General features: G+C 60.2%; 1 protein-coding gene across 3 annotated transcripts; it reads left to right on the top strand.

Moving 5' to 3' along the window:
- The first annotated feature begins 2,727 nt into the window (after window positions 1-2,727).
- Window positions 2,728-9,348, top strand: ISLR2 (immunoglobulin superfamily containing leucine rich repeat 2). Of its 3 annotated transcripts, none has more exons than XM_027123583.1 (3): window positions 2,728-3,121; window positions 4,099-4,212; window positions 5,650-9,348. In XM_027123583.1, exon 3 carries the CDS (start codon window positions 5,658-5,660, stop codon window positions 7,899-7,901), a length of 2,244 nt encoding a protein of 747 aa, XP_026979384.1. In that variant the 5' UTR covers window positions 2,728-3,121; window positions 4,099-4,212; window positions 5,650-5,657; the 3' UTR covers window positions 7,902-9,348. The 3 variants fall into 3 exon arrangements, with proteins under 3 accessions (XP_026979384.1, XP_026979386.1, XP_026979383.1); XM_027123585.1 differs by lacking the exon at window positions 2,728-3,121 and adding an exon at window positions 3,188-3,519; XM_027123582.1 differs by lacking the exon at window positions 2,728-3,121 and adding an exon at window positions 3,546-3,651.
- The last annotated feature ends 1,235 nt before the right edge of the window (window positions 9,349-10,583 follow it).

Here is a 10,583-nt window from a genome sequence, read left to right on the forward strand (position 1 = left end):
TTTAATCAAACATCTATTACTTCCAACTTTGCAGTTTTCTATTCCCCTCTTAGAGACTGAAAAAGATTTTCTTTTTCAGATCTCGGGCATTTTATAAATCCCTGGCAAAGTCAGAAGACTTAAGGACTGGCTTCTAGGCCTGGGTACTGGACTCAAAGAGAAAGCACTCACGCCACACAGGGAAGGGTGGGGAGGAGTACAGGACGGTTTCGTCCCAGGAGAACTAAACTTACTGGCTTGCTCAACGAGCATCCAGAAGGTGCCTACTGTGCCCTGGGCGTTGAAAACACAATGGGGTGTGAAGCCGGGGCTGTGCCTGTGTTGGGCAGGGGTGAGGAGGCTGCAGATTCCTGGGACACACGCTGGGTGGGCATGGAAAGGAAAGCTTCGGTGCCTTGGTTTAGCGTCTCCCACTTCGGAGCTTTGCGCCACAGGATGCAGAGCCGGGAGCAGTGCACGCCTGGGTCCCGGGCTCAAGCCGCCCATCGTCGGGGCCCAGGGTACCCCTGCCATTGCCCCGCGCCTCTCCGCGCCTCTGAGCCCGGCAGGCGGTTTCCAGCAGGGGGAGCGCGCGAACCAGGCCTGGGCCCGAGACTTTGAATAGACAGAACCCGGGTAGCTGGTGCCGGGATCCGGGGGGGTTTAACCCGCCCTACTCTCGGGACCGTGCGGGTCGGCAAGGTCGAAGTTAGAGGTCCAGAAAAAGCTGCCCAGAGCTCCAGCTCTCCGCCCGGGGTGTATCTAGGGTCGGCACCCCAGCCTGGTCAAAAAGCCTTAGCCCGGATTCTGTAGATTCCAAATATGGGCCCTCCACGCTGGTGTCTTGGAACCTCATATCCCTCCTCTTCCCTACTTCCACACACCTAATTAGGTGTCTGTTTCTTTAACCATCAAAGGCTTGGGCGGCGGTGGGGGTGCTATCTTCGTTCCCGGTTCCCCAGCCCTTCAGTAACTGTACCATTATCAACATTACAGACATTAGAGGCCCCTGCGCGCCCGGCGGCGCCAGTCGAGATGCTCTCAGTCTTCTAGCTGAGCTCGGAGGCTGATCCTGGAGTCGTACCTCCCATCCCAGACCTCGGCGGATTCTGCCCGGGGCGACTCGGGGTCTAGCCCTGCTAGGGCGGGCACTGACCTCTTCAGGGTCCAAGGCGGGGGTAAGGGTTGTCTTTCCCCCAGGGCAGGCTTGGGGAACAAAAGCGCTTGCTGGAGAGTGGGCGGGAGCTGCGGGGGTCCGCGGGAGTCGGCGCACTCGCCTGGGTGACCACTGCGCCCTTAGTCGCCCTCCAGGCGCCTGACGCCGTGTCTCCCTGCAGAATTCCCCTGGCTTCTGCATCCCCGGCAAAAGAGCAAGGAAAGTGGGTCTTTCTTGGCTCTCGGGCCCCAAAGGTTCCCAGGACTCGGGCGGATGGGGTCCCCGTGGTCCGGGAAGTTCTCCACTGAGAGTGAGCGAGCTCATTTTTCCTTCCATTCCCCAGCCTCTGTCTTCCAGTCCTTCAACCCTTCCAAGTTATCCCCTGCTTGCCTCCCTGTACGCCTCCTAGCCGAAAGCAAAGAGAACCCCCCAACACACAAAATAAAGAGAGGTGAAAAATGGGTGGAGGGTCCACAAGTCGCGCGCCTCCGTGCCTGAATCTCGGTCACTGCCTTTACGCCAGGCTCCCCTCCCCCCGCCAGGGAAAGTCTCCAGGACCCTATACAGGACCCTATTCTCTAACCTCGCTGCTGGGTCCCCGGCTCCCCAGATCCCTCTTCCTCGGCCAAGGCTCCTCGAATTGCCCTTCAGGATTACCAGGACGCGTGGCCAACACACCCAGGACGCCCCCCTTGCTCCGCAGACAAAGAGTCTGTGCCGGGCCAGCCGGCCGCGCCATTCCCCCGCCCAGTCAGGCCCAAACCGCCCGGGACCAGCTCTCGTTGCCCCCACCGCACGGTCAAGATCCTCTTACTCCTCCTCCCTCCTCGAAGACACCTTCTCCCTCAGGGCGCCCCCGCGCCCCTCCCCCGGGGCGTCTGTGGGAACTACAGGCACAGGCAGGTGGAATGAAGTTCTGGGTTCTGAATTCTGGGTTGAGCGAGATGCGCTGGTCCCAGATGGCTGGGCTGCCTGTAGCGACCGCAGGAACAGAAGAGAGGGAAGGATGCGAAGTGTGTGTGCGCCAGTCTGTTCATATTTAATTTATAAAGGCTCCTCAGAACCCCGATCGGGTGGTCTCTTTAGAGGCAGAGCTCCTCACCCGTCTCTCTCCCCCACCTCCCCAGCTCATTAAAATGCTCAACACTGAAATCGGAAGATTGATCTCAGAGGCCCCAAACCGACCCACCTCCAGAGACCGCCACGGCCCGAGTGAGGGCTGGGAGGACACGTGCGCCCGGAGCGCCCAGTGTCTATGGAAAAAACGGGAAAGGCAGGCGCTCTGCGTGTTTCCCGAAGCCTGCACCCCTTTTCCGATTCTGGTCAGCAACTCTGTCTCCAGAGCTGCCATGGGCACTGAGGGGGAACAGAAATCGTGTTTTATACAAATGCCTCGACATCCCTGGGCTTCCACTTCTTTGTCGCCAAAAGAAATATCGGGGTTTCGCCAGAGACAGGAAGCGAGAGTCCGGAACAGCAAATATTCGAGTCTGCTGAGGCCCGTTGTTGTGTGAGGGTGTGAAACATTGGGGCGGTATCGGGCCGCAGAGGCTTTGCGGGATAGTGTGTGGGGTTGATGGTGTGTTTGCTCGTTAGACCGTGAAGATGATGGCGGGGGCGGAGGAGGGAGAGAGATGCTCAAGCCTGAAGTCTCCAACCCACAGTGCTCAAAAGGAGCAGACGTTTTGTAACCATCCCTTTCCATACCGCCGCCTGCTGCAGCCCCGGAGCCCCATTCGCCCCTAGATGGCAAGTCCTGAGGGCGAGGCGCTTGGCTGCGTCCGGGCCGGCTTCCTGGGAGCGGAGGCTGGTACCAACGCGCCCTGCCCCACCCAGCGGTGCCCACGGGCCCTCGAGCTGGGCGGTGGGCTTCCAGCCCTGGTTTAGCCACAAAAGGCAAGACGTACAGATTCGACCTGAGGAGGCTGGGCAGGGGAGCGCCCAGTAGGGCGGTGCGTTCTAGTCTTCAGGTTGGACTGGCAAGAGGTGAGGTGGGAGCTGGGGAAACCAGGGCTCGTAGCTGCCCAGAGCCAGGCAAAAATAGCAGGGAGGGTGAGGCGCTCTGCTAACACTATCAATTATGCATCGTGTTGAACGTGGCTTCGGGGAGGAGGCGGCTAGCAGCGGGGGTGCGGGAAGGAAGAGTCCGCGCGACCCGTGCGGCGCGCAGCTCACCCGGTCCCGCGCGAGGACTCTCTGCGCCACCGCCTGCCTTTGCAAAAAGAGTTTTAAGGCAAAGACACGCTTTCCCCCTTCAGGCGTGAGCTCTTCCTTCCCCCAAATTCCTTAAAGATGGTTTGTCTCACGTGTTGCGGGGCGTAAAAGAGGCTCGCATTCAATTAAGCAGCAAAGCTAACGGGCTCTGGCGGGACCCGCGCGTGAGGGTGAGTGCGCATGAATGTGTGTGCGTGCAGGAGGGGGGAATGCTGAGCGTCCCGGGTGAAGGTGTGCCTTTGAAAATGTGTGTGAACGGAGCGAGATCTCAACACATTGATGCGATTATTACATGATGATGGGTAATTCTAACATATGAAGAGCGACTGTGTGGAGGGTGCGAGGGTCTGTGTCTGTGCCAACGCGTTTGAATGGGGAGGGAGTCGTGTGATTAGGGATAGTGACAATGTCTGCAGATGTGTAAATGGGGGGGGGGACGAGGGTTATGGGAGTGTGGTGAACTGGAAAGAGCCAAGCCGGGGTGCTGGGCGTGGGGGCGCCCCTTTGTGACCAACGTCTCTTGGCCAGGGGAAGTCTCTATGGCTTTAACAAATGTAGATGATGCGGGAGGTGGGAGAGGCTGTGCGCGTCCCTGCTGAGCCCGGGAGCGCGCAAGGACTCTTCAATCTGCAGCCAGTGAGAGGTGGGGGAAACAGAGGCGAAAGGAAAAACTGAAGTGGGACCTCAGGGCCAGAGGAGTCCACAACTTACCTGTCCCTTTCTCTGCCTCTCCCCCATCTTCCCCACAGTCGCAGCAACAGATGTGGGAAGCGCCCTTAAGCTGTCGTCCTGGCTCCGCGACCTCAAGTCTGGAGAAGGGGTTGCAGCCCGAGGGCAGCGCGCGGAGAGTCGGCGAGCAGCGGGTAAGCAGCGGAGACCACCCCGTAACGCTGACCCAGATGGGGGTAAATCCCGTCCAGGGCGCCAGACCCTGCCGGCTCTCTCTAGGCTAGACCGGGGAGAAGAGGGGAGGGGCCTTCCCTCCGGAGCGAGAGGGAGTGGGGAACGCGGGTTCCAAAGACCAGAGGGTGGGAGGGGCTCTGCCGAACCTGCCAGGAGCCCTAAGTGGGAGCGGAGAATCTGTTTTTAAGTGCGTTTGTATGACTGCGGATACGAATCTTTTATTGGGGGGGGGGGATTTGTCCTCAGGCATTGTGGGCTGCAGAAAAGAGGCAGAATCTTGAACCTTCTACTTGATTAGCTAGTGGCAGCCCCCTTGACCCATCGGCTAGGGACTCCCCTGCCCCCATGGGAGCCGTCTGGGAAGATGCAGAGGGGGGAGCGAGAATCTTTAGTGACCTCCCTCCATTGCTCTTGGTCCCAGCTCGGAGGACCTCCTTCCTCAGAAGGAAGGTTGATCGAGGGGCCCTGATGGTTTTCCCCTCCTAGGAGTTGCAGCCCAGGGCAGGCGGCTTCAGTTGCGGCCGAAAAGGGACCTGACTAGTCCCCCGGTCACAAGCCTCTTGCCACCTGCAGCAAGTTCTCAGCATTTGCTGATCCACTGGGATTTCAGTCTGAGAGGGCTGTGTACAGGCGCAAGTGCTCGCCTGTGTCCCTCTGTGTGGGTTGGTCTGTGTGAGGACTTGTGCTCTGGTGTCTGTCAATTCTCACAATGAACAGGAAAGCACTTTGCCCCGTGGTGGAGAACGCTGGACAAATGCTCTGTTCAGTTGAGAGAACAATGAGGTCTCCAGATATATTGTGTCTGTGTCTGGGTGCCTTTGTGTTTGTATGTCTAGGAAATGTGTTGTGAACCCCTAAGCCCCTGCAGAAGTTGTTGGTTTGATGGCAGGTGCCTGGGCGTGTGTTTGTATTGTTGTGCGCTTGTATGGGCGTGTATGGGCGTGTGTGGGCGAGTGCCGTGCCATGGGACAAAGAGTTCAAGGGAAGACAGGCGGTCACGGACAAAAATACCCTTTCTATGTATCCCTTTCACTGAGTTAAATGAAGGTTTAGAAACATAGTCAGGGCTCGATGCAAAGCCCAGGGCAGACCTGCTAGCGGCCCACTCTGTGGAGGGCTCAGCCCCAGGCTGATGGGATAGGTAGAGAAAAAAAGAGCAAGATACGAGGCGGCTAGAAAAGGAAGTCAGGGCCCTGAGAGGGAGCAAGCATTGAATCCCAATACTTTTACTGAGCTCCAACTCGTGCCTAAGAGAGGCTCCTGGGCACAGAGGAGAAAGTTACCGCAGCCCTGGAACCTGCCCTAGACGGGTTTACGGAGGAGGCAGATGGATAGGGAAGGGAACCTGGGGCTCAGTGAGTCACCTTCTCCTCTCTTCCCCCGGCTTCCACCTGCAGGATCCGCGATGGTGCCCTTGAGGGCCCTGTGGCTGGCTTGGGCGCTGCTAGGAGTGGCCGGAGCGTGCCCAGAGCCGTGTGCCTGTGTGGACAAGTACGCGCACCAATTCGCCGACTGCGCCTACAAGGAGCTGCACGAGGTGCCGGAAGGACTACCGGCCAACGTGACCACGCTTAGTCTGTCGGCGAACAAAATCACCGTGCTGCGGCGTGGGGCCTTCGCCGACGTCACGCAGGTCACGTCTCTGTGGCTGGCGCACAATGAGGTGCGCACCGTGGAGCTGGGCTCGCTGGCGGCGCTGAGCCAGCTCAAGAACCTCGACCTGAGCCACAACCTCATATCCAGCTTCCCGTGGAGCGACCTGCGTAACCTGAGCGCTCTACAACTACTCAAGATGAACCACAACCGCTTGGGCTCATTGCCCCGGGACGCACTCGGTGCACTGCCCGACCTGCGCTCCCTACGCATCAACAACAACCGGCTTCGTACACTGGCTCCTGGCACCTTCGATGCGCTCAGCGCGCTGTCACATCTGCAACTCTATCACAACCCCTTCCACTGCGGTTGCAGCCTTGTGTGGCTACAGGCCTGGGCGGCGAGCACCCGGGTCTCGTTACCAGAGCCCGACTCCATCGCGTGCGCCTCTCCTCCTGCTCTGCAGGGGGTGCCGGTGCACCGCCTGCCCGCCCTGTCCTGTGCACCTCCCAGTGTGCATCTGAGTGTTGAGCCGCCGCCTGAGGCGCCGGGCAGCCCTCTGCGCTCCGGCCTAACGCTCATGCTACACTGCGTCGCCGAAGGACACCCCACGCCCCGCCTGCAATGGCAGCTTCAGATTCCGGGGGGCACCGTAGTGTTAGTGCCGCCGATCCTGAGCGGGGAGGACGACGGGGACGGAGGGGAAGACGGTGAGGAGGAAGGAGATGGGGACGGGCCAACGCAGACAGAGGCTCCAACCCCGACTCCAGCACCCGCTTGGCCCGCGCCCCCAGCTACCCCGCGCTTCCTGGCCCTTACAAACGGCTCCCTGTTGGTGCCCCTCCTGAGTGCCAAGGAGGCAGGCATCTACACATGCCGTGCGCACAACGAGCTGGGTGCCAACTCCACGTCAGTTCGCGTGGCAGTGGCAGCTGCAGGGCCCCCAAAGCATGCTCCTGGCTCAGGGGGAGACCCTGATGGGCAGGCTCCAACCTCTGAGCGTAAGTCCACAGCCAAAACCCGGGGCAACAGTGTCCTACCTTCCAAGCCCGAGGGCAAAATCAAAAGCCAAGGCCTGGGCCGGGTTAGCGTCCTCGGGGAGACACAGGCGGGGCCGGAGGGGGACGAGGAGGCAGGTGAGGGTGAAGAGGCAGAAGACCAGGTCTCTGCTGACCCGGTGGAGGAGCAGCGCTGTGGCCACGGGGACCCCTCGCGGTACGTGTCCAACCACGCGTTCAACCAGAGCGCCGAGCTCAAGCCGCATGTCTTTGAGCTGGGCGTCATTGCGCTGGACGTGGCGGAGCGCGAGGCGCGGGTGCAACTGACGCCACTGGCGGCAAGATGGGGCCCTGGGCCCGGCGGGGCTGCGGGAGCAGGGCGGCCCGGACGGCGGCCATTGCGCCTGCTCTATCTGTGCCCGGCGGGGGGCGGCGCAGCCGTGCAGTGGTCGCGTGTAGAGGAGGGCGTCAACGCCTACTGGTTCCGTGGCCTGCGGCCCGGCACCAACTACTCCGTGTGCCTGGCGTTGGCAGGCGAGGCCTGCCACGTGCAAGTGGTGTTCGCCACCAAGAAAGAGTTGCCCTCACTGCTGGTTATCGTGGCGGTGAGCGTGTTCCTCCTGGTGCTGGCCACCGTGCCCCTGCTGGGCGCCGCCTGCTGCCATCTGCTGGCCAAACACCCGGGCAAGCCCTACCGTCTTATCCTGAGGCCGCAGGCCCCGGATCCCATGGAGAAGCGCATCGCCGCCGATTTCGACCCGCGTGCCTCCTACCTCGAATCCGAGAAAAGCTACCCTGCAGGCGGCGAGGCGGGCGGCGAGGAGCCAGAGGAGACCCCCGGGGAGGGCCTTGACGAAGAAGCAGAGCAGGGCGACCCAGGTGGGGACCTGCAGAGGGAGGAGAGCCTGGCGGCCTGCTCGCTGGCGGAATGCCAGTCCAAGGCCAACCAAGAGGAGTTCGAGGCGGGCTCCGAGTACAGTGATCGGCTGCCCCTGGGTGCCGAAGCGGTCAACATCGCCCAGGAGATTAACGGCAACTACAGGCAGACAGCGGGCTGAACCCCCAGCCCGTCTGGCAGCCCATTCCCATCCCCCACCTTGGGTGCCTGGGAGCAGAAGCCTTGGGCTGGCAGGATTTATGACCCCCAACTTTCACTTACTCCACCCCCTTACCACCCCCTAACCTTGACTACTGGGGACTTCTAGTGGGGAGTGGGACGATTTTACCAGTCCCATCCACGACGGTCATTGTCCTCGAGGGCTGAATTCCCCTCCATGGCGAGCACAGTTCCCCGCTCCTCCCTCCCTGTGTAAGACACCACCCGCTGACCGGGAGGCGAAATCCAAGCCTCTCCGTTCCCACTGCAATTATCTGCGAAATCCGCCCCGAGCCCGCTCCACAGTGGGCTCGGAAGCCAGAGGAAATGGGAGAAGACTTTGGAAACATCCGATGGGCATGCTGTGGCTCGGGGGTCAGCCCGGGTCCCCCAGATGTCCTTAGCGTGGAGCGCTACGGGGTCCCGCCTCAACCCCTACTCCGCCCTTTCCGGGGTGCACATCCCAGAAGCCAGGATTCTGTGGCAACTCCCCAGTTTTTAGTTTCAAAGCCCCCTTATGACTGGGAACCAAACGCTTCTGTCCCCCGTCCCCCGCTCCGCTTCTGACCAGCTGGAGCCGAGCCGGGTGCCTGCGGCGCCTTTCAGCTCCGCGCTCCGATGTTCATATTTTCGTTGTTTTCAAAGACAGTGACACTCCGGATCTGGTGCTAACACTCCCTTGCTAGCCTCTGGGAAAACTGGGTGTGTGTGTGTCTGGGGATGGGGGGAATCCGTCTTCTCTCGCCCTCTCTCCTAACTTAAAGCGCCGCAAAACCACGCGCCCTGTTTCCGCGGAGGGTGCGGCCTTGGTCCCGGGCCAATTTCGTTGTAGGTGAGTCGGGAATTTCTGGAGACTCGACAGCTCCGCTTCCGCTGCTGCATGCGGCCCAGACCTCAGCTCGAGAAGCACCAGGGGCGCCGGAAGCCAACCCCGGCCTCCTGGACCGGGTCTCTGGTGAGGGGCGAGTGTCTCGGTTCGCACAAAGCCTGCGCGTGACCGTGCGGCGGGATCCGGATGGAGAAAAGGCCCTCGGTCCTCGCGCCCCCCCCCCCGCCCCGCCCCTCCTTCCGCGAGAATAGTAACATTTGCGCGGCTGTAGTCCTAGACGAGCGTGCTCTGTAGGAGAAAAGTCTGTGTCCTGTAAAAGTGTGTCAAGGGTAGTGTAGGGAGGCGGGCGGGAGGGAGGGCGGGGAGAGGGGACGCGGCGCGACGACTCGGGCGCTGGTCTTTTTTCTTTCTTGCAGAAAAGCCTAAGGGTTGGGGTGGGGGGTTTGGGGCATCGGGACCAGCCCTGTCCGTGAAGCGCAGCACAAGTGCGGCCCGGGGCAGAATAGCCCCCTGGAGTCCGCACCCTTTTCTAAAGGCGTCTGTATGTAAACAGTCAATAAAACAATCGATTTGAACTGGCCTTGGTGACTCTTTGTCGGGGGACGGGGGAGGAATCCTGGAGGATGCAGGAGGAAACAGCAGAAGGAAGGAGCCCATAGGATCCTCCCGTTGGGATCCTTTGTGTGATTTTTTGTTTGACTGGCTTGTGATTTTTACCAGGTGTTTGCACCTGGTGCCTGCTCTTGGTGCCTCCAGCTCCGGAATGGAGGGGGGAAACCAGGTGGGATGGGGGAGGCTGGAAGTGAGTGGGGGAGGGCTTGCAGAGAGAGAGGGGTGGCTCTCTGCAGACTGAACGCGGGGAGCTCCAGAGTGTGTGTGTGTGAGTGCGTGCGAGTGCACAGTCCTCCTTGGGTTGACACTGTCACTATGATGGGGTGTGGCTGTGCGTGTGAGGACTGCCTACTTTCTGTGTCTGAACACCATCTTTGGTTCTCTGAAGATGCATCGGGGCAAGACTTGTGCACAAAAGATGTCACAAGTAACACAGATTACAGAGCAGGCAAATGAGGGAGAGCAGCAAAGGGGGAAATCGGCAAGGTTGATTCCACAGAACAAGCTGACGCTTTTAACCCAGGAGCCATGCGTGTGTGTGCGTGTGTGTGCGTGTGGTTGTGTGTGTGTGTGCGTGTGGTTGTGTGTGTGTGTGTGTTGGGGGATTATGGTCAGTGAGTGATGCATGGACACCTGGCAGGGCGTGTGCCTGTTGGTGTGGGCTGAGGTGGGTGCGCAGGTACCATCAGGGTTGGAAGCACACTGATTTAATAGTCCTAGAAATGGGGCTTCTTGGGTGGGGAACAGGAGAGACAGAGAGATCCAAAGTGGATGCTCCAGCCTACAGTGCTGGGGTTGGGCCGGTTGTATTTCAGCTGAATCCCCCCAGGGGATGGGGAGCAGCCAGGAAGAGTGGTGGAAGAGGAAAGGAATAGAAATGAGGGGGTCAGGTGAAGAGTCCATCTCTGCTCTCTTTTCTTCCTGCTTCTAATCTCTTGTCATCCCTCACCCTCTCTGTGGGTAGCAGGTCTTCCTAACTGGACCAGGCCAGTCTGGGGACCAGGCCCAGGTCCAGACACCCAGCATCCTGTCCTAGCTTGTCTCCTGGCAGAGGCAGTAGCTGGGACATTTCCCAGGGCCAGAGCCCAGGTTCCCTTCCCAGACCAGCAAAGCTGTCTCTGAGAAAAATTCCCCACTGAGGACCACAGCCCAAGCCCCACCACTGCAGCCCAAACCACTGTCAGGGACATAGCTCAGAAATAT

Source organism: Aethalodelphis obliquidens, unplaced genomic scaffold (assembly GCF_003676395.1).
Source record: "Aethalodelphis obliquidens isolate GAN/ISIS:26980383/991018 unplaced genomic scaffold, ASM367639v1 scaffold26, whole genome shotgun sequence".
In the NCBI taxonomy this organism is placed as follows: Eukaryota; Metazoa; Chordata; class Mammalia; order Artiodactyla; family Delphinidae; genus Aethalodelphis; species Aethalodelphis obliquidens.